At 49.3% G+C, this 23,537-nt stretch overlaps 1 protein-coding gene across 1 annotated transcript in view; it reads right to left on the bottom strand.

The window, feature by feature from the left end:
* SLC8B1 (solute carrier family 8 member B1) overlaps positions 1–16,807 on the bottom strand; it is a 31,743-nt gene extending 14,936 nt beyond the window's left edge. Inside the window, exons 1-10 of the mRNA XM_082354003.1 lie at positions 15,715–16,807; positions 15,169–15,321; positions 13,997–14,234; positions 4,814–4,966; positions 4,672–4,724; positions 4,465–4,522; positions 4,227–4,332; positions 3,978–4,145; positions 2,901–3,008; positions 120–179 (exon numbers count right to left, since the gene is read on the bottom strand). Of these exons, the coding sequence (XP_082210129.1) occupies positions 120–179; positions 2,901–3,008; positions 3,978–4,145; positions 4,227–4,332; positions 4,465–4,522; positions 4,672–4,724; positions 4,814–4,966; positions 13,997–14,152 (862 nt within the window). The 5' untranslated portion in view covers positions 14,153–14,234; positions 15,169–15,321; positions 15,715–16,807. The remainder of the gene's footprint in view (positions 1–119; positions 180–2,900; positions 3,009–3,977; positions 4,146–4,226; positions 4,333–4,464; positions 4,523–4,671; positions 4,725–4,813; positions 4,967–13,996; positions 14,235–15,168; positions 15,322–15,714) is intronic.
* Positions 16,808–23,537: the final 6,730 nt, after the last annotated feature.

The raw sequence follows: 23,537 nt of genomic DNA, 5'->3' as shown, positions 1-23,537 counted from the left end.
AAGCCCAGGGCCTGGCCAGGGTGCAGGCAAACCCGGCCCAGAGCTTAGCCGAGGTGGGACCTGGATGGCCCCATCTCCCCACCTCTCCATCCCAGCCAGGCACAGGGCACTGGACTCACCGTAGTCATAGCTGTTGGTATTAGAAGACACCTGATCCTCCTCGGAACCTGAGAGTATCTCTGTAGGAGAGAGGGGAGTTTCCCATGAGCCAGCTGGGGCGCCCAGACCCTCCCACCACTGTTCTAGGGTAGAGCACCTCTGGGACAGGACAGTTTTCAGGGTGCAAGTGTCCAGGCCCTCTGTATTTTGGATTTCTCAGCAATCACCCTGCACACTCAGGAATTCTTACAGATTGAGGAAGTCTAACTCACAAAACAGTTTCAAATGTAATGATGCAGCCATAATGCTAAATTTAATAAGGGTGTTTGAAGACATAATTGAAACATCTACTGACTTCAATTTTGTACCTTTCAGAATTTGGAACCCATCATATGTTTCTTTTCCAGTTGAAACTTTTCTCGGGAGTCCTTGGGAATGATTAGAGGACTAAGCCCTGTAAAGAAGGGCTTCCTAAAAGGAAAATGGCCTTTCTCAAGTGAGGACTGCTAGTCCTGATTCTGCCTCTGTGTGACTTTGGGCCCTTCTCCAGGCCTCTTTTCCCCTTCTGTTCCAGCCTGGAGGCCTATGATGGGTTTAAAAGACAGCACAGGGTAATATGTGCTGAACTCTGAAGGCTCAGTTGATAAAGAGGGGAGAAGAGGAAAAATCATGGTAGACTTCCTGTAGGAGGAGTCACCAGCACCTGTGTCAGGGCCCCAGGGATTTGAGAGGTAATGAGATAGACTCTGGCCCTCTGGAAGCTCACAGTCCAATAGACGGAAATACAAGCAAATTAATAACAGAATGGAGAGATAAAGGCTGTGCTGGGGAGAGTCTGGAAGCTGTACAAGCCCAGAAGGGACACCTGGGGGTCTCTGCAGAGCTCCCTCCAGGCTGAGTCCTTAAGTCTTTCAGAAGAAGGGCACACCAGGGAGAGGGGACAGCACACGCAAAGGCCCAGAGACAGCCAGATGGAGCATAGCGTGTTCAGGGACGCGGGGGTAGCCCTGCACAGCTGGGGCATGGAGTTTGGGGTATGAAATGAGTCTGGAGAAGAAAGCTGAGGCCCAGCACAAATGGCAGCAGATCAAGTGCAAGGTTCTCAGGCTCACACGCTGAAGGGGACCAAGCACGTCATGGGACCAAGTGAAACAGGCTGGGTGGCGGAATTCTGGTTTTCCAATCAGGTCTGCAACCAACCCACCTCCACGTGTTGGGGCTGACGACAGAGAGTGGTGGGGACTGGGGCAAACTGGGGACCCACACCTTGTCCTAAGGGGGAAGCCCCATTCAGCTCTAGTCATTGTGCCAGGCAGGGATGGAGGACCAGATGGTCTCATGTTTCAAGAGAAGTCACAATTTATATCAAGTCTTTTCATTTTAGGGACTTCCCTGGTGGTCCAGTGGTTAAGACTCCACGCTCCCAATGCAGGGGCCCCAGGTTCGATCCCTGGTCTGGGAACTAGATCCCGCATGCCGCAACTAAGAGTTCGCATGCCGCAACTAAGAGTTTGCGTGCTGCAACTAAGAGTTCGCGTGCCGCAGCTAAGAAGCCCGCATGCCGCATCCAAGAGCCAGCACAGCCAAAATAAAATAAATAAATAAATAAATATTTAAAAAATTAAAACAAAATCTTTTCATTTTAAATCTTGGCCTAATGTTTTTTAAAAGAACACACTGGTCACACCACAAAAAAACAACACTTCTGTACAGAAGAGGTGGTCTGTAGGTTCCCAGTTGTGGTCTCTAGCATTGTGGGTAGGGGGATGGCTTTTGGGGTCTGGGGAACCAGGGTCAAGTCCTGGCTCTGCCTCTCTCCAGTACCTATGGCCTGGGAAGAATTCGACTTCCCTGAGTCTGTTTCCTCACGCAAAAAGACGATCATACAATAGGTCCTACCTTACAGTCTTACTGAAAAGAATGAATTTGATAATTTAATAATTACTGACAATTATTGATAATTTACTCAATAAATTGTATATATGTGCATTTTGTATTTGTGTGTTGTATGTATGTGCTGTGTATATGTTTGTATATGTGTGTTGTCTTTGTATATGTGTGTGCATGTTTATATATGAACTTGTGTACATGTGTGGACTATGTGTATATGTATTTGTGCATGTGTATTTATGTGTGTTGTGTATGCCATATATGTATTTGTATATATGTGTATTTGTGTGTGTATATTTGTATAGTATATGTATTTGTGGTGTAGATGTGTGTGTTTGTGGATATGTGTGCGCATGTATTTGCATGTGTGTGGTACATGTATTTGAGTATGTATGTGTGTTGTGCATGTACTTGTGTACATGTATGTAGCATGTATGTATGTATATTGTATATGTGTGTGCTATGCACGTATTTGTATATATGTGTGGGTTGTGTATGTGTTTGTGCATGTGTATTTATATATGTATATGTTGTGTATGTGCATGTTGTATATGTATTTGTGGATGTGTGTGTTTGCGGATATGTGTGTGCAAGTATTTGCATATATGGAAGCATCTGGATTTTACCCCGACAGTAGGGGGCGCATTCCTGGACGCGAGCGGTGACAGCTCTTAGGAAGATGTGCCCTGGCAACAGGCAGCAGCATGAAGAACTAGTGAACTTGGACAAGCAGGTGATGAGGAGGCTTCACCAGCACAAGCAAAAGCGCAGAGGTGGGACCCTGGTAGAATGAGTAGAAAAAGTAGGAGATGGGCACTGGCAAAGGCCTCAAGAGACACAAGGCAGCAGTGAAAGGCAAGGAGGGCGCCAGGCCCACTGGTCCTCCCTTGGGGGCTCCACTCAGACCTCACCTGGAGTACCTGGCATGGAGCAGACCAAGGATCTCCTCTGCTGCCACTGGTAGATCCAGGTGCAGAGAACCACAGTGACCACGTAGAACACGTAGAAGCCCAGGTAACCTGCAGACAAGGGCATGCTGTCACCAAGTGGCATCCTGGCCACAGGGCCCAGAGAATAAGAGCTGACAGTTCTGTCACTGGCGCCTGGTGGCGGTGGCTATCTGTGTAAGTCCAGCCCAGCACCAGTAGGCAAATGGCCATTTCCTGGAGCCCCGCCCCCTCCCCTGCCCTCCTTGGCCCATCTTCCCTTCCTACCAACTCCACCCCCTGCCTCCCCACCACCGATCTGGCAGTCAACGGTGGGTGTAACGCCTGGTATAGACAGTGGCCTCTAGGACACAATTCAAGTGCGAAGGGTCGGTGTCCTGCTCTGTGGCCTGGGAGGCTGAGCCCTGCAGACTGCATCCCCTGAACTCTGGCTGCCCTGGGCCCACCCATGCAGCCCTGACAGCAAAACAGAAGGCAGTAGGGGAGGGTCTGGGGCACTTCTTCCGGGCCCCCTCCCTGCTGTGGTGCCCTGTCTCTGGCAGAGACTGTGACCCTCCGTAACTGTCACTCATGTTGGGTGGTCCCAGGTCTGGGCCTGTAGCCCCCAGCAGGCTCCTGGCCCCCCATCCTCTGCCCCTTCAGGGGCTCCCACTGTTGCTGGTCCCTGGTGTCTCTGCATCTCAGCACCCCTTGTTGGCTTCCTTAACCCTCTGTAAATTGTCCCGCCATTCATGTCATTTGAACCATCTGGATGCAATGGATATGCTGCCGGGACCCTGACGGCCACAATCAGCAGGCTGGCTGTACTGCTTGTTAAAATTTGAAATTGTGAAAATTCAGAACATCACCCCGACTCTGCCCTGCGCTCTTTGGTTATCTGAACCACGAGTCCCCTTTTTTCACTCAAGCCACCTTGAGTAGGGTTTCCAACATTTGGAAACAAAGGCGACTCTGTGCCCTGCTGACCACTCCCTCCCGTCCCCCCGCGCCTCCCACCCATCAGCCCTGGGATGACCCCGCCCTGGTCCTGTGGCTGCTCACCCAGGGCCCATGCCAGCGTGACCCGGCCGCGGTAGAGTGCGGTGAAGATCAGGAACACGGCCCCCATGTAGAAAATGATGTCCCTGAGGAAGGGCCTTGAGGCCACCGTGAAGGGGTGCAGGATGGCGATGCCACCGGCCACCACGGTGGTAACCAGCACGCCCGCACCTGGAGGAGAGGATGCCAAGCTTGGTCTACCCTGCGCCCCCTCCTGCTGCCCCACCCCACCCTAGCCGGGGCCTCTCGTACCAAACAGCGCCCCAAAGGCCAGGCCGGCTGTGCGCGGATCTGAGAAGGCCACCAGGGCGCTGAAGATATCCGGTGCCCCGTTCCCAAACGCCAGGAAGGTGACGCCATGGGGGAAGCGTGTCAAGGGGCCTCAGTGCAGGGGCTCCAGCCTGCCCAGGCCTTTCCTGGCCATGAGCTGCCACCCTGTCTCCCAGCCACCCGCCCTAACTGCCCTCCATCCCTCCGGGACAAAGGATACTGCCACATTGTGGGAAAGCTTGAGTGTGGTCGAAATGGCTGACAAGTTAGGGCAGAAACTATGGAGAAAAGGCAAACAGTGAGTGTTTCCACAATGAGTGGCTCCTGCCCCCATCCTTCCCCCAAGCCCAGGGTCACCCCAATGTCAACCTCCTGGGATTCCATTTTCCTATCCATAAGGTGGATATGAGCCCAAGGCCAAACTCACAACTTTGCAGCCGTAACTCCCAGAATCAGAAACAGGTAGAGCAGCCAAAAAGCCTGGGTTGTGGGGCCGGAGAGGGAAAAGAGCATTAAGTCCTGCCGGGGCCACCAGCCCCTCTCACCAGCTCCCCGGAGCGGGGACTCACGTAGAGAGTGACGGCCAGAGGGAGGAGGTCGGGTGGGAAGTGGCAGAAGATGCCTTCGAGGTAGTCCAGGTAGCCCCCTTCACTGCGGCAGTCAGGGTTGGAGCGGACGAAGTCACAGCGGTTAGAGGCATTCAGGCCACACACTTCTCGACACTGTGGGAAGGGAGGCGGGACATCAGGGCCCGACACCCTGTGGTTGACTGGACCAGCCCCATCTAAGTAGTGAAGATAACCTCCTTCATCCTGGTCTCTAAGCCTCCAAGGGCCTCCAGGTGCCAGCCACACACTTTAATTTTTAAAAATAAACTTGTGTTTGAAACTAACCCAAGTAAGTCCTGAATAGGTGTATTTAAAACGAAACAAAAAGAAACAATACATAAAGATTTCTAAATTCTCCCTTCTCATCCCTGCCCTCCATAATCCCGCCTCTCTCCAGATGTCCTACCATGATCAGTTTGAAGCAGACCCTTACAGACATTTCTCAGTTTAATGATTATTTGTATATACATCCTAGTATACAGTTTATTTCATAGAAATGAGTCTATCCTGAAGCTCGTTTCTGCAACTTAACTTTTACCACTTCACGTATGTGCCATGTATTGATATATTGATGCACATCATGATGAAGAGGATGATAAAAGTCAAAACGTTCTGAGGGATTTCTATATGCCAGGTACAGTGCTAAGAGCTTAAAATGTACCTCAATTAATCTGCACTATGATCTTATGAGGAAGGTACTCTTATCCAGCCCATTATACAGATAAGGAGACTAAGACAATACCCCAGGGCCCACTCAGTGGTAGAGACAGGGTTGGAACCCAGGCAGTTTGAGGCTCTAGAATCCCTGTCCTTAACCATTACCACCCTCGCGCCCCCCCCCCCCCCCACCGCCACTGTAGAGTCTTAGGATTTCACATCATGGATGATACACAGTAGAGGTAACGTTTCCCTACTGATGGGCAGTTGAGTGTGTCTACTTTTTCATTATTACCAAAATCAACTCTCTTGCACATGACTCTGAGTACATGTGAGACTATTCTGTCAGAGAGAATTCTAGAAGTGAAAGTGCTGAGTCAGAGAGTAACCCAGTCTGAGTTCCTCCAGAAGCGACCCAGAGACAAGGATGTCTAAGTAAGCAGAATATTTGGGAGGTGTATAGAACACAAGCACCGAGAGGGAGAAGAGACTCACTCAGGGACGGAAATGCAACCAGTGAAGGCTGGTTGAGATCATTCCCACCATGGGCTGGTAATCCCAAGGGCAAGGGAGCTGGGGTATTTATACACCAACTCCTATCAGTCATCAAGTGAGCACTGCCAGGGAGGGAGGTGCTAGGTCCCCAGCACTTCTGGCCTACCATGCTTATGGGTGGTTCTGAAAAAAGATGCTGGGAACTCGAAGTCCACAGAAGCCCACCAAAATGGTAGAGTCCAAAGGATATGGGCAGGGCCCTGATAGTGTCTGTTGCAGAGGGAGAAACATCTTAAACATTTGATGGATTTTGCCAAAAGACCCTCCCTAAAGCTCTACTTAGACACACTCCCACCAGCAATGGGAAAGGAGTTTACACTTGCACCCCTACCGGGTTAGGGTTAGGATGGCTGCCATACGTCTGGTTCCAGCCAATGTAGTAGGAATCTCCCTGTTGTTAAGCTGCAAGTCCCAGAGGACGGTGAAGTGCTCTTTTCGTGTGTTAATGGCCATTTGTATTCCTTCTTTAAACTGCTAGTTTTTTCAATTGTTTGCTTCTTCTTATTGATTTATAGAAGCTCTTTATATAATGGATATTAGGCCTTTGTGAGGTTATGCATTTGCTTAGGCATTGCCTAGAAGCTCCCCCTTCTCAAACTTTATGTTCAAAAGCTTTGTCAATACCACCTCACACCCATTAGGATGGCTACTACACAAACCAAATGAACAAAACCAGAAAATAACTAGTGTTAGGGAGGATGGGGAGAAATTGGAACCCTTGTGCAACTGTTGCGGGTGTAAAAATGGTGCAGCTGCTGTGGAAAACAGCCATGGCAGTTCCCCCCCAAAATTAAAAATACAATAACCAGTACCAGGGATGTAATGTACAAGGTGATAATTATAGTTAACACTGCTGTATGGTATACATGAAAGTTGTTAAAGTATTTCCTAAGAGTTCTCATCACAAGGAAAAAAAAAAACCTTTCTTTTCTGTCTCTGTGAGATGATGGCATCATTTCACAATATATGTTAAGTCAAATCATTATGCTGTACACCTTAAACTTATATACAGTGCTGTAGGTCAACTGTATCTCAATAAAACTGGAAAAAAACCCAGAATTACCATATGATCCAGCAAATCTTCTTCTGGGTATATGTCAAAAAGAATTGAAAGTCAGGTCTCAAAAAGACATTTGCACACCCATATTCATGGCAGCGTGAGTCACAGTAGTCAAAAGGTTTAGAAGCAACCCAAGCGTCCATCAGTGGATGAATGGATAAGCAAAACGTGGCATATCCACACGATGGAATGTTATTCAGCCTTAAAAGGGAAGAAAATCCTGACGCAGGCCACAACATGGATGAGACTTGAAGACATCATGCTACGTGAAATAAGCCAGTTGCAAAAAAACAAATGCCGTATATGTAATTCTACTTATGTGAGGTAACTGGATAGTCAAACTCACAGAGACAGAAAGCAGAATGGTGGCTGCCAGGGGCTCGGGGGAGGGGGAAATGGGGAGTTGTTTAATAAGGAGAGTTTCAGTTTTGCAAGATGAGAAAGTTCTGGAGGTGGATGGTGGTGATGGTTGCACAGTGTAAATGTTTTTAATGCCACTGAACTGTACACTTAAAAATGGTTAAGATGGTGAATCTTAGGTTATATATACTGTATTATAATTTTTTTTTTTTTTTTTTAAAAGCTCTGTCAAATCATAGTTCCACCCCCTCCACAAGCCTTCTCTGAACTCCCACCAATGCCAAACTGGAGATGAGATTTCTTGTCCCTGAGCCCTCAGGTCATCTCCTCATCCCTTGCTTACTGGCTCTCTACAGACGCCACACTGACCCACCGTACCTATTTCATGCACTGTTCCTTCTGCCTGGTACACCTCCCTCAAAAGAACACCACTCTTTCATCCTCCAATTCTTAGACGCTTCTTCCAGGAAGCCTTCCCTGATCACCCCCCAGCGTAGGGCAGATCCTCCAGTTATAAGCTCCCATCACCCTCGGTCTTCTTTTACAAAGCACTTCTCGTGTTTTGAAATCCCCAGTTATTTGTAGGATCACAGACTTGTTTTAATGTCTGTCTCTCCCACCAAAGTCTTGCACACAGTATGGCCTCATAATTGTTTGGCCACACATTGTGCTGGACCCCAACTCAGTCTTCAAAACAGACCTAGGAGGTTGGTACAATTGTTTCCACTTCACAGATGAGAAAACCGAGGTACAGAGAGGCAAAGTGACTTGCCCCAGGGCACACAGCCTACCACTGCTAGCTGGTTTCAAACTCAGCTCTGCCTGAAAGTTACTAGCTGAAGCTCTTGGGGAAACAGCTCAACTGGGCAAGGGCACCCTCCTCTTCCTGGCTTCTTCCCCACCTCCTGGTCTTCAGGGTCAGCCAGGGAGGATGCAGGGAGATGCTCCCAGCCCAGCTCGTCTCCATCTCCCTGACAGCAGAGTGAGTCAGCAAGGCGGGTCCCCCAAATCTGGCCTCCAGAATCGCATTTCTCTGCAGCCTACCTGCCCCCGCGCCCCAAGCTGGCCATCCCCTCCCTCGAAGCCCATCAGGACCTGAACCCAGCTCTGCCCAGGGGTGGTAGAGTTAAAGCAGCATTGCTCTGAGTCTGGGGTGGGTGACTTTTCAGATCATCTCATTCTCTTCTCATCCTCTTCCCTGAGTCACTAAGGACACCCAGGGAATCCAGAGAGGGTCAAATATTTTCCCCTCTGTGAACAAGTTTCAAGGGCCAGGCTGGACAGGAAAGGGTTGCAAACTCAATGCCTTGGGGGCCAGGCAGATTATATAAATGTCTAAAACCACCGCGGCTGCTGGCAATGGTGGTGAGCTGGAGGGTGCATGCCCTGCTGAAAGGCATCCAAGTTACAAAATGAAAGAAAACCCCTCCCCACACTGCCCAAAAAACTGAATCCAAAACCAAAACCAAAACCACAGCAGCTAGACGAGCCCGTGGGCCGTTAGTTTTCAATCCTATACCAGTAAGACTGGTATGGGAGACAGGGTCAGCTGAGAGGAAAAGCAGCCCTGGGTCGAGACCCAGCTTTGCCACCAGCTGGCTGGGTGACCTTCAGCAGCCCCTTTAAGGGGTCTGGGCCTTGTTTTCCTCACCTACAGAGCGGTGTTCATCAAACCCACTCTGGCCACTGGCATCTTGGTGCCACATATGTTTTGTTAAGTGCTTCTCCACACTCCCTCTATTATTGAATATCAGAATGCACACTATCAAAGTCCACGCTGGCTCCATTAAGAAGTCAAACAATTAAACAACTCCAATATTAAGGGGACAATTTTAAATCGTTTCCATTTTGTTAGTTGGGGCCCAACAAGAAAGGCTTGGGGGCTTCCCTGGTGGTGCAGTGGTTAAGAATCCGCCTGCCAATGCAGGGGACACAGGTTCGAGCCTTGGTGCGGGAAGATCCCACATGCTGCAGAGCAACTAGGCCCGTGCGCCACAACTACTGAGCTCTAGAGCCCGCGAGCCACAACTACTGAGCCCGTGTGCCATAACTACTGAAGCCTGTGTGCCTAGAGCCTGTGCTCTGCAACAAGAGAAGCCACCACAATGAGAAGCCCGCGCACTGCAACGAAGAGTAGCCCCCGCTCGCCGCAACTAGAGAAAGCCCGCACAGCAACGAAGACCCAATGCAGCCAAAAATAAATAAATAATAATATTTTTAAAAACTAAGAAATTAACATTGGTACAATACCATTAATTAAACTATAGTAGGATTAAAAAAAAAAAGGCTCAGGTTTTCCCTACTTGCAGCCAATGGCACCTCCTTGTGCAGGTGCATGGGCAGTACGGGGATGGCTTGGGGGACGAGGGGGCTGGGAGGGACATGTGGAGTCACAAGCTCCTGGTTCATCCTCCCTGGCTGAATAGTGGTCCCCAAAGATGTCCAGGTCCTAATCCTCAGAGTCTGTGAATATGCGACCTTACATGGCAAAAGGGACTCTGGCAGGGGTGATTAAATTGAGGGTCTTGAGGTGGGGGGATTGTCCAGAATTATCTGGGGGCCTTTAAATGTAATCACAAGGGTTTTTTTAAGAGGGAGGTGGGAGTGTTGGAGTCACAGAAAGAGATGTGATGGAAGCATAGGCCAGAGAGTCAGAGAGAGAGAGACTGAGAGAGATGCTAGGCTGGTGGCTTTGAAGATGAAGGAAGGGGCCACAAACTAAGGAAGGAATGCAGGAAGCTTCTAGAAGCTGGAAAAGGCAAGGCAATGGACTTTCCCCTGGAGCCTCCAGAAGGAACATGGTCCTGCCCACACCTTGATTTTAGTCCAGTGAAACTCATTTTGGGCTTTTGACCTCCAGATAACAAATGTGTGCTGTTTTAAGCCACTACGTTTGTAATAATTTGTTACAGCAGCAACAGGAAACTCAAACACTCATCTAGAGTCAGTTAACTGCAGACACTAAAGTACTCTCAAAGACTTCTCACGTCCTTAACCCCATTTGATCAGCCCCCCAAAGAGGCACTGTAGATGTGACCTGGGGCTACAACTCCACTCTCCTACGTCCTGTAGCTACACCTCCTCCTATTTTCCCAACCCTGCAGCTGGACCCCAATAGGGCAAGTTTTCAAAGGGGTGGAAAAATCACAGGACTCTCACCAGGACACCAACCCAGGAGCAGAAAATGAACACTGCCATTTCCCAAAGGCCCCATGGCCTTGTGACAACTGCTCAGCAAGGCTGGGTGGTACAGTGCTTATGAGGACAGGGCTCTGGAACCATGCAGCCTGGGTTCAAATTCTGCTTCCCTACTCACAGCTGTGTGACTTTGGACAACTCACGTAACTTCTCTGTGCCCCAGTTCCCTCCTTTATAAAATGAGGCAGGGGTCGGCAAACTCTTTCTATAAAAGGCTAAATATTTTCCCCTCTGCAGGCCAGACAGTCTCTGTTGAAACCATTCCACTCTGCTTTGTCATGTGAAAGTATCATATGCAATAATAAACAGCATAACTGTATTCCAATAAAACTGGACTTATGGACACTGAGGTTCAAATTTCACACAGTTTTCATGTGTCACTTAATAGTGTTCTTTTAAAAAATTTTTTCAACCATTTGAAAATATAAAACCCATTCTCAGCTCCTGGACTACGAAACCCAGCAGTGGACCTGACTTGACCTGTGGGCTGAAGTTTGCCGACTCCTGAAATGAAGGATTAAATGAGTTAATCCATGTGCTTAGAACAGTGCCTGGTACACAGTCAGTGCTCAGTAAAATGAGCTTTGATGACTCTTTTTTCCAGAGGGGAAAATTGAGACTAGAGATAAAGAGCTCCCTGCACCTGTTAGCTTGGGCACCTCCACCCCCCAAGGGTCAGCCCTAAATGTCCAGCCTCGGTCAGATCTGTCCTAAGTGGAGATATTTTTCCAGACCCTCCTCTTTCCCGAAAGGAGTGCCCTGGAACCACTGGGCCCTGGTGGTCTGATGCCTGTCCCTGGCCCTCTGAGACCACACTTGGGCCAGCCTGGGCTTAGGGCATGGGGCACTGGTGGCCCAGCAGAACCTTGTCTTCTACTTCCCCTCCAAAAATCTTAATTTGGACCCCTTCCCAAAGCTGCTACTACCATCTCACCGGATCGCTTTGCCAGCCTGCTCTCTGCCTCCGCCCTTACAGTTGATTCTCCCACAGCAGCCAATGGGATCCTTGTAAAAACTGAAATCAGATCACGTCCCTCCTGTGTTCTAAATCCTACCATGGCTCCCATCTTACCCCTAGGAACGGGCCAACTTTGCACAGTGGTCCACACAGCCCCAGGCGATCTGGCCTTTATTACCTCTCCTGTCTCCTCTCTCACCCCTCACCCCCTAGCTCACTGTTGCAGAAGCCTCTCAAAGTTTGTTTGTGACACATCACTCTGCTCTTGCCTCAGGGCCTTTGCACTTGCTGTTCCCCCAGATCTTTGCAAAGCTTCAGGTCTCTGTCCTCGGAGAAGCCTTCCCTGACAGCCCGAGGCAAAGCGGCTACCCAGCTCCATCTCACTCCATCACATCCCACCCTGTTTTGTTCTCCTCATCACCCAGTGAAATCCTGTGGATTTACCTGTTGACTTGTTTCTCATCTGTGTCCCCCACTACAGTATAAGCTCCATGAGGGCAGGAACCAAGCTTATCTGCTCCCTGAATTACCCCCACATGTGGCACTGCTCCTGGCACGTAATAGGTGCTCAATAAATATTTGTTGAACGAATGACTATGCAAAAGGACCTAGGTGAGGAGTGGGTGGCCTTTCCCAGCCTGCAAGCTGGCCAGACAGTAGCTGGCCAGAGGCTGGCGGGACTTCCAGGAAGGCAGTCAACTGTGTCAGTCCTGGGAGGCAAGTGAACCAGAGGGGAAGGGTCTGGATTCAGCATGAGGCAGCCACGAGTTCACATCCTGGCACTGCTACTTCCCTCGTGGCCAACTTCCCCTCCCTGAACCTCAGCGTCCTCACCTATAGCACAGAGATAATCATACTCATCTCAGGGGTTTGGGTACAGGACTTGATGAGCTAGGCACATTGCTGGCCTAAGTGCTCAATAACTCAGAGATTATCTGACACAAGCCACAGTTAACTCCCGTTTTCCTGCCCCCAAGAGGCAGCAGTCAATTTTATAACCACAGTAACCACAAATCACTTGCGCATCTGTAAAATAGGCATAATTACCTGTCTGTCTGCCTCGAACGATGGGCATGAAGGTACTCTGCAGCCCCAGAAAGTTGGTGTGGGCGCTAAGCACTCTCAGCTGTCAGTTCAAGTGGGAAGGAGTTTGTTACTTGTTTGTTCTCTCACCGAAGAGAATACAAGGAGAGAACTCCAGCCCCCTGCAGCAGGGGGTCATCTTGAGCAGTCTCCTGCCTTCAGATTTTCACTCTGGATCCACTGTGACCTCTCTTCCCCTTACACACATCAGAACAGAATGATGCAAGTTCCGTTTGGCCTGTCTCAACGGCCCAAACCTCCCTGCCTCGGGAGGAAGCCTCCTTGCTCTCACCAAGCATCCCCACTGCTTCTCCCTCTGTGCACACAAGTCAGTGGCACTACCATCCTCCTCCACCCCCCCACTGCTAAGGGCAGAAATCTGGAGCCATCCTTGACACCTCTCTTTCTTCCACCACCATGCCCCTCCATCTAAGCCATCAGCATACCCTGATTGTTGTGCCTCCAATACTTCCTCCAAATCCCACCACTTCTTTCCTATCTCCCACTACCACCATCACCTGGCGAGCTGCAGGAGGCTTCCCACTGGTCTCCCCACTGCCACCCTCAACCCTCTCAATCCACTCTCCCCAGAGAAGCCAGAGACAGCCCTTGAAGAAATAAATCAGATCTTGACATCCCCCTGCTTAAAACCTTCCACTGGGTCCCCACTGTCATAAAACAAATCCCACCTCCTAGCCTCAGCCTATGAGGCCTTTTGTAATCTGACCACCACTACATCTCCATCCCCATCCTTAACACTCTCCCCCTCACTCACCCTGTTCCAGCCACTCTGGACTCCTCACAGCTCCAGAAACCGACTAAGTTTGTCCCTGCTTCAGGGCCTTTGCACGTGCCTTTCTCTCCACCTGGAATGTTCTTCCTTCTGATGTCTGTATAAGTGGCTTCCTTTCTCCATTCAGGGCTTGGCTCAAAGGTCCCTTCCTCACAGAGGCCACCTGTGATCCCCCAAACTGAAACAGTTGGAAATACTCCTTCTCCCTCACAGCCCCCACCCCCACCCCCCAATATCACTTTATCCTATTAACTGCTGAGCATGTAGCACCTTACCACCTGAAATTTACATGTGTACTTCTTTATCCATCCTCCTAAGAGAATGCTGGCTCCATGAGGGCAGGGATTTTGGTCTACAGTATACGTGCCGTGGCATATCCCAAGGTTTAGCTCAGTGCCTGCTACACAGTAGATGCTCAATAAATACTTGATTGGATGAATACACCCACACCTGATGCCAGTTTCTTGCCTGGACACTCACGTCTACCACGGGGCTCTGGTTCACACCCGAGGCTGGAAACTGGGAGCTAGTGCGGGTCCCTGCAGATGGGCCCCCGGCCCCCGACACTGTCTCCACCATCAGCAGCACACAGAGCCAGCGCAGCACCCAGTACAGATCCAGCAGTCCTCTGGCCATCAGCCCCCAAGGGGCCTAGCCCTCACTCTCCGCTTCCCCTTCTGTAGTGTTTCAGTTCCAAACAGCTGGCACCTCTAGTGGCCTGTAGGGTAGGGGTGAGAAAGAGGGACAGTGTCACTGAAGACTGCAGGACCCAACAGGAGGGGCCTGAAAACTTTTTCAGCTGAAGAACTGCCCCTCCTCCTCCCCACACCAAAGGAAAGCCCAGGTAGAAGCCCACATTCCGGACGGACCTGACTCATTTAGCATGCAGATTAGATAGCCCTTCTTCCTGAACCCCCAGTAGTGTTTCCATGGAAACCTAGGCTGATAACTCCTCTGATGGGGAAATCAAGGCCCAGGAGGAAGTGAATTGCTCAAAGTCACATAGCCTGTTAGCTGCAGAGCTGGGCTGGACTTTAGCATCTGACTTTTTCCCTCAACACCAGGGAAAAAACAGCTTTGTTTTTCTTCCAAAGAAATTAAACTGGAAAGAAAAAAAGTCCCCGGCACACTAATTTTCTTCTTTGGCTCTTCCACATGTTGTAGTTGACCATATTTTGTTTTGCCTTCAAGAAAAGCAAAGCCCAGGGGCTTCCCGGGTGGCGCAGTGGTTGAGAGTCTGCCTGCCAATGCAGGACACACGGGTTCGAGCCCTCGTCTGGGAAGCCACATGCCGCGGAGCAACTAGGCCCGTGAGCCGCAACTACTGAGCCTGCGCGTCTGGAGCCTGTGCTCCGCAACAAGAGAGGCCGCGATAGTGAGAGGCCCGCGCACCGCGATGAAGAGTGGCCCCCGCCCGCCGCAACTAAAGAAAGCCCTCGCACAGAAATGAAGACCCAACACAGCCAAAATAAGTTAATTAATTAATTAAAAAAAAAAAGAAAAAGAAAAGCCCAGAAAACAACAAAGCCCAGATTTACCAACGTTTTTTGGTAAATCTTTGCTCAATGTCCTGGCAGGGGCAGGAGGGGGAGGCGGCGGCTCTGGGGGAAGAAAAGGGGGCACAAGGGCCTGTCTCAGCACTCTTTCCTCACCTGTTGACAGGCTCTTCCCTCCTGCTGTTCTCTGTAACTGCACTTGGCACTGACTTGGAACCCAACACTCCAGGTCTGAAATAGTCTCAGCCACTAACGAGCTGTGCGGCCTTGGGGAGGTCACTTCATGTCTCTGAGCCTCTGATTCCTCATCTGTAAAATGAAGACAAATGCTGGCGCATCAGAGCACACGGTAAGGGCTTAATAAGGGCTCGCGCCTCAGGTGTTCCCCACTTGAGGATCAGCACTTGTCTCCTCTTTATTGGCCGCCGATTTCTCGCACTCATTCACAAGGGAGCATTTACGGAGCGCTTCACGTGCGCCTGTCCGAGGTCAGGCGTTCAGACGCTCAGATCTGCACACCTGACAGGAAGGGGCAAGGGCAGGAAATTGGGGCTGCAATCACTTTTGCGGCTGCACTTTCTAGGTGCCAGACCGCGGGAACGTCAATGTGCTCCGTTTCCGAATCCAGGCGGATGTTGAGAAGCTGAACTCCAGGCGCCAGTCCTCCCGCGGCGCCCAGGCGGGCGGGGAGGTTCCTCTTACCTTGCGAGGAGCCTCGGACCTGGAAACTCCGCACCTCGACCCCGCCGGGCTTCGCGGCCTTTCCAGTCCCTGCCCGCCGGCCCGAGCCGCCGGAACTTCTGCTCCTGACGCCGAGAGCCCGAGATTCCCGCCTGCGGCAGCGTCCAAGTCTGATCCAGCCGCTCAGCCCTGGCTCGGCCCCGGCTAGCCTCGCGCCGGCCTCGCCCCTTATACAACCCCGCCCAGAGGACACGCCCCCAAGGGCTCGCCCCGGCTCTTCCCTTAAAGGCACAGGCTCCCTCGAGGTCTGTCGGTTCTGTTTTCGCCGCTAAAGCAGAAGCTGAGGTGAAACCTGGTGGGTATAAACAGTAGGAGGCCGGAGAGGTACATTGTAGGGTGAAACTAGAGGGTTCTATTCCCGAGGGACGGGTGGGTGAGATGGCGTCAAAATGCTTCTGGTAATCAGTGGTGATAAGAAGTATTTGAGAAGATCCCAGGCAGGGAACGCTCCGCCTTACGCACAAAAACTCTGGCTGTGCTCCCTCCGTTTGAGAGATCTCCTAACTGGGTTCAGCATTTCCCTCTAGCAGGGTGGCTTTTAAAAGAAGAATATGGCAGGGAATTCCCCGGCGGTCCAGTGGTTAGGACTCCGCGCTTCCACTGCAGGGGGCACGGGTTCGATCCCTGCTTGGGGAATTACGGTCCCGCAAGCCGCGCAGTGGGGCTGAAAAAGAAAAAAAGAAGATGGCAAATAGGTCAAAACAGGGGAGTTAGTCGATCTACTCACCCTGACGGATATAGCCCCCCTTCCCCAGTTTCCTAGCCTCCGGGGGAAGTTCTGGTCGTCTCCGTCTTTCCTTCTGTTGGGGTGGGGGAGGGCACCGAGGCTGGCACTGGGGATGTTGAGGCTGAGGTCACGCTCCTCCTCCTCCAGCAGCCCCGCCCCCACCTCCACAGTTGGCACGCATCTAATCCCACCACCTCCCTCTCTCAAAGTCAGTCCTGCTTCCTCATCACCTTCAGCACCGAGGCCCAACTCTGAGCCCTCTGAAGGGCGATCGAGGCCCTTCAGTGTCCAGTCCTAGCGCACCTTTCCGACTTCATCTTTTATCCCCACCTCCACCCCCTCCCACTCTAGCCCCGGAAGCGGGGGACTTACACACGGCCACACCGCTGCTCCTTCTGAGCCCCTTGCCTGGGATGCCAGCCCTTCCTTTTTCTACCTGACAAACTCTTATTACTCATGTGCCAGGCCCAGCTCAAATGCTACCACCTCTGGGTGGCCTTCCACCCTCCTCCCTGCCAGCCCCCGCCTGCCTTACCTTCCAAGCACTCTAGTTCCCCACCCTAGCGAGGACACCTGTGGTCTCTGTGGTGACCACCAACACTGTGGTCCAGAGCACGATATCTTTGGAATCTCGGCGTACAGATTATAGTGATTTTTACAGAATATAGCCGTGTAGATTACAGTGAGCGTCCACGTGCTTGTCCCATTTAATAGCCCTGTGGGGTGAGGGCTACCGAGATCCCCATTTCACAGAGAAGGGAAATCGAGGTTCAAGGAGATGAAGCGACCTGTCCCCAGGACACCCACCAGGAAGTGGCAAAGATTTGCACCTAGGTCTGTGTGACCCCAAGTGAGTCCCCTTCACCACCATGGGCTGAGCGCCCTGCACCACTCAGAGGTAAGGCCGGATCTGTCTGGCATTCAGCCCCCTATTCAGAAGGCCCACGGCCTGGGTGGTGTCAACTGAAAAAAATGCACAACAGTTGAGTCTTGGTTTTATTGGGACCTTACTGAGGACTATAGTCAGAGAGACAGCATCTCAGATAGCTCAGAGGAACTGCTCCAAAGAGGTCAGGGAGAAGCCAGTATATATATAAATTTTTTGGCTGGGAAATACATATAGTCAAGCATACATCTCGGTAAAAGATTACTGCTCATCACAGAAAAGCAGACATCTCAAGTTAATGATTTTAGTGCTTTTCTATGGATGGGAAGATGCAAGAATCTGGGGTCATTGAAATCCTTCCCTAGATATGCATGTTGACCATCTAGAGGCCATATATCCAAAACACAGAATACTTCCTCCTGTTTTTCTCCATCCTGAATTCCCCTCAGGGTATACTGGAGGAGGGCAGCTATAGCAGCTGATGACTTGATCCTTGTAGAACTGGAATGACAGGCAACATTTTTTCTTTACAACTTAAAAATAATAAAATGGACAAACAAATGCCCTCCATTGAGGTTAAAAAACAGAGCTATCAGTACCTTAGGGGTCCCTGAAATCACCATCAACCTGCTGACTGTGTAAATCACTCCATCACTATAAGTGTATAACTTTGTTTTATATACATATATATTCACACATATAATGTATATAATGTATCCTCTATAAGATAGTATTTATATATAATACACATAATAAATACATTATAATGTATAATATATAAAATGTTATAATCTATGATATATATTATATATTATATATACTATAGATTATATAGTATATATAATCTATATAGATTTTATATACCTATTTATATAGTTTTACCACTATATAAGTATTCCTAAGCAATGACTTTTGTTTTGCCTGTCTTTGAAGTTTATATAAATCAGGGCTTCCCTGGTGGCGCAGTGGTTAAGAATCTGCCTGCCAATATAGGGGACACGGGTTCAGTCCCTGGCCTGGGAAGATCCCACATGCCGCGGAGCAACTAAGCCCGTGTGCCACAACTACTGAGCCTGCGCTCTAGAGCCCACAAGTCACAGCAAGAGAAGCCACCGCAATGAGAAGCCCGTGCACTGCAACGAAGAGTAGCCCGTGCTCACCACAATTAGGGAAAGCCCCCACGCAGCGACGAAGACCCAACGCAGACAAAAATTAAAAAAAAAAAAGTTTATATAAATCAAATAGTGCTTTATATATTCTTATGTGACTTGCTTCTTTCTTGCACCATCCTGTTCGTGAGCTTCAACCCTGTCATCTATGTGGTGGCAGTTTGTGCATTTTCCGTGCTGTGTAATAAACAGTTCATGGCATGACTGCATCGACGTTTATCCATATTTCTGTTGATGGATATATGTGTGTTGTTACCAGGGTTGTTGCTACCGATGGCATCTTTTTACACATCTTCTGGTGCACTTGTAAAATAATTTTTCTAGGGCATTGTGTCGGTCACTGTTCAACCAGAGAAACAACCCCAGTAGGAGACCCACGTTAAGAGGTCTATCGCAAAGAATGGATTTATGGACTGTGGAGGCTGGCTAGGCAAGTCTGAAATGCACAGGATGGGCTGGTTGGAAACTTGGGAGTACCAGCCATCCACAGGCAGAACTGCTTCTTCCAGGAAGACTCAGCTCTGCATATAAGGCCTTTCAACCAATTGGATCAGGCCCACCCAGATGATCTAGAATAGTCTCCCTTACATAAAGTCAACTGATTATGGACTTTAATCACATCTACAAAATCCCTTCACAGCAACACCTAGCTTAGTGCTTTTTTTTTTTAAAATAAATTTATTTATTTATTTATTTGTGGCTGCATTGTGTCTTCGTTGCTGCACACGGGCTTTCTCTAGTTGTGGCGAGCAGGGGCTACTCTTCGTTGTGGCTACACGGGCTTCTCCTTGCGGTGCCTTCTCTTGTTGTGGCTTGCGGGCTCTAGAGCGCAGGCTCAGTAGTTGTGGCACACGGGCTTAGTTACTCCGCATGTGGAATCTTCCTGGACCAGGGCTCGAACCCGTGTGCCCTGCATTGGCAGGCAGATTCTTAACCACTGCGCCACCAGGGAAGTCCCTAGTTTAGTGCTTATTGAATAACTGGGGACTGTAGACCAGCCAAGTTGACACATAACACTGACCTTCACAGTTATAAACCCAGGAGTGGGACTGGAGAAAAAGGAGTCACAAGTGTGCATCTTTATACATAATATCATTTCATTTGTCACAAGTGTGTCTTTCCTTTCTTATTGGAAGGAAAGAAAAGTTTGTTAAAGTCTGAAAATCAATAAAATAATGAAATTAACTCTGCCCTCTACCGCCTTCTAAGGACCCACCACACGCTCACCCTGCCCCTGCCCTCACTCAGATAACTAAAGTTAAGAGCAGGTGTGTGCAAATACACACATACAAGAATTCTAACTTGGATTTCATTTCACTTTTGTAAAAAGTAGGCTCACATCGTTGATGTTGTTCTGTAACTTGCATTTTTAAAAATTAATAATGCTTCATGGGATCTTCTCATGCTGGTACATTTAAGTCTAAAATCATTCATTATGATAGTTGCTTGATATTCTGTGGGATGAGGGAAGGTGCCATAACTTTGCAAACACTCCCACGTAGGTGGGTACTTGCTGTGTTTCTGGGTTTTGCCCCTTGCAAACAATGCTCCATACACATCCTTGAAGACATTTAGCTTTGGTGCAGATGCTTTCATTTCTGTAGGACAGAATCCTGAAAGTGGAAGGCAGATCAACAGGCATGCATATTTTAAATGTCAACAGCTGTAGCAGATCCCTTCCTTAAGAAGCTGTAGCAAGCCACACTCCCACCAGCAATGTCCTATCAGGGAGTATCCGTTTCCCTGCTTTCTCACCAGCACTGATTTTTTTTTTTTTTAACATCTTTATTGGGGTATAAGTGCTTTACAATGTTGTGTTAGTTTCTGCTGTATAACAAAGTGAGTCAGCTATACGTATATCCCCATATCTCCTCCCTCTTGCATCTCCCTTCTACCCTCCCTATCCCACCCCTCTAGGTGGTCACAAAGCACCAAGCTGATCTCCCTGTGCTGTTGTCCTCAAGTCCATTCTCTACGTCTGCATCTTTATTCCTGTCCTGCCCCTAGGTTCGTCAGAACCGTTTTTCTTTTTTAGATTCCATACATATGTGTTAGCATTCGGTATTTGTTTTTCTCTTTCTGACTTCCTTCACTCTGTATGACAGACTCTAGGTCCATCCACCTCACTACAAATAACTCAATTTCGTTTCTTTTTATGGCTGAGTAATATTCCATTGTATCTATGTGCCACATCTTCTTTATCCATTCATCTGTTGATGGACACTTAGGTTGCTTCCATGTCCTGACTACTGTAAATAGTGCTGCAATGAACATTGTGGTACATGACTCTTTTTGAATTATGGTTTTCTCAGGGTATGTGCCCCATAGTGGGATTGACCAGCACTGATTTTTTAACAATTGGGTTACTTCTTACCAACACAATGGGTAAAAAATACTTTCTCATCATTGCTTTGATTTGTATTTTTCCCTGTTGGCAAAGCTGACAAGTTTCCATCGGCTTAGTAACTATTTGCATTTTCTTCTCTGTGAACTGTCGGCTCACATTCTTTGAGTATTTTTCTATGGGGCCGTTGCCATTGTGCCATTAGCAAAATTAAGTCAGTTTTGGTAGGACTCTGAACATTACAGCGTTTCCCATTTGGGGGCCCCCATAGGCAGCAGATAAGAATTAGGTCTTTGGATCAGCGAGATCCATGTCCCCTGCTCACTTGAGTTTGTTCCTGGGGAAAGTTATCTCTCTTCCTGGACTCCAGTTTTCTGTCTTTAAAATGTGGTTAATTGTTTCCTGGCTGTCTTAGGGTTGTTGATTTAAGGAGAAAGATTTAAGGGGAAAACGCATGTCATGTGCCCGGCAAGTGGATGTCAGATGTCGTTATCAGGGGTCAAGTCTACCGGAACATGGAATTGCTCGGTAGTCACGTGCAGCACACCTGGGGTGCTTTGTCAGCAATAGCCACAGGGGGTCATATGACCCTTAGAGGGGATCAAAGGCTGTGCACTGGGACAATGCTGTCACAGCAGAAGGACCTGCTTCTTGCTGACTGGGCCATCCCTGAGTAGGGCCTGGGTACTCTCTGCCTGGGAGCCCCATTCTCTTGAATGATGGGAACCTCAAAAACTGGCTGGAACAGGGTAGCCTCTAGATAGGGGCCCTCATGGGATGGGGGGAGCAGAGAGCACAGGCCAGGATCCTGAGTATGTAAGGTCTGCCCCTTTGCCGGGGGACCCATGCAAGCTCCCATGTCTTCCTGGCTTCTGTAGTGCCTGGCACTGCACACAATCCTCTCAACAAGCCCAAATGATGCAAACGATTATTATCCCCTTTTTACTGGGGCTCAGAGAGGTGAGGTCACTTCCCCAAGATCACGCAGCCAGCAAATGATGGAGCTGTCTGAACCCCCAACTCCATGCTCCAAGCTATTACCCCTCCAGTCTGGCTAATGAGGAATGTGACTGCCCTTGCTTCCAGTGGGTCAGTCCACAGTGAGGACATGGACCAAATGCCAATGGGAAGTGCCACCCAGAATTCTCCATGGAGCGGATTTAGACAAGCACAGCGTGCTTAGAAGGCATTAATGCTAAAAAGTAACGTTAACTGAGTGTTGTTTCAGGTGCTGTGCAAGGGTCTTATTTAATCTCCTGGCAGCCCTATGAGGTGGTAGGTCCTGTTCTTGGCCCCTTTATAGAGATGAATAAACTGAGGCACAGAATGGCACATCAGTTTGGCCAAGGATCCCCGGGGAATGAGGGTTGGAGTGGGGACAAAGGCCCAAATCTGTCTCTGCACTACCTTTCTGAGGACGGCGAGAAATGTTATCATAATTGGGAAAATAGTTTGGAATTGGTGGAGTGTGCCCTCTGGTGGTGGCCACAATGGGCAGCGTCCACAGTGCTGCGGAACTGAGTTCAAATCCCCGTTTTGACATTTCCTGGTTGTGTGACCTGGGCAAATCACTTCACCTGCTTGTACCTCAGTTTCCCCACCTGTAAAATGCGGGTAGAAATAGTGGGGACTTCTTGGGTAGCTGTGAGGATTCCGTAATAGAAAGTGTTCACAGGTTATGACTGACAATGATGGTTACTAATGCCAAGGGAGTGTTCCTTTCCAGAGGTGGGAAGGGAACTAGCGTGCCCACTCTGGTCCAGCTCACCAAGGGTATGGGGAGTGGTGGAAGGGCACCCTCAAAGATTTAGAAAGTTACTTTGGGGCAAATCAAGGACATCTCATTACCTCAAGCAACTCTCTTCACTGGCCTCCTTCACTGGCCTCCTTTATGTTTTTCCAAGACCACAACAGCCAGGACGTGTCAGAGCAGCCCAGCCTGCCTCCCCCATCAGGACTATGACCACTTACCACATCTTGGCCCATCTCCCCCAAACCCTGCCTTTCTCATGCCCTTCACTCCCCGGCTCAAAAACCATCCATGGCTCTCCGTGGCTCCCAAAGCTCACTGCCCACCATCTACCTTCAACCTACTCTTCCGAACTACCTCCCACTCTCATCCTCCGTTCACAGGAAGTCCACAAGCACATACTCTGCAGGTGCCGAGCTCTGAGCCAGGCTCGGGGCAGGGAGAAAGCTGAAGATGGGGCTTGTCATTGGATCCAGCCAAGCCGGTTTACTCCCTGCCCCAGAATCAGCCTTGTAGAGGCTATACCCACTGCTGGGAATGCCCTCCCTTCTCTTTGATTCTAACCTTAACTCTATCCGAAGTTAGAAACGACAGAAACCAGCTGTGGGCAACCAGAGTGTGATCGATCTAACCTACCATTGCTTAAAGATGTAGATGCAGACATTGACATATGAATAGACGCAGGGATATAGACATATATAGAGAAACATATGGGTAGACAAATGGATATACTTACAGGCATATAAATAGGCATAACACCTATTATGATCCCACCAGCAATGTACATGAGTTCCAATTTCTTCACATCCTCTCCAACTGTGATATTCTTTTTTCTTTTTAAAATTATAGCCATCCTAATTGACGTGAAGTGGTATTTCCTCGTGATTTTGATTTGCATTTCTCTAATG

Source organism: Balaenoptera borealis (assembly GCF_965194805.1).
Source record: "Balaenoptera borealis genome assembly, chromosome: 14".
Taxonomy (NCBI): Eukaryota; Metazoa; Chordata; class Mammalia; order Artiodactyla; family Balaenopteridae; genus Balaenoptera; species Balaenoptera borealis.
The sequence above is the reverse complement of the archived record's forward strand: the minus strand, read 5'-3'. Positions and strand labels throughout refer to the sequence as shown.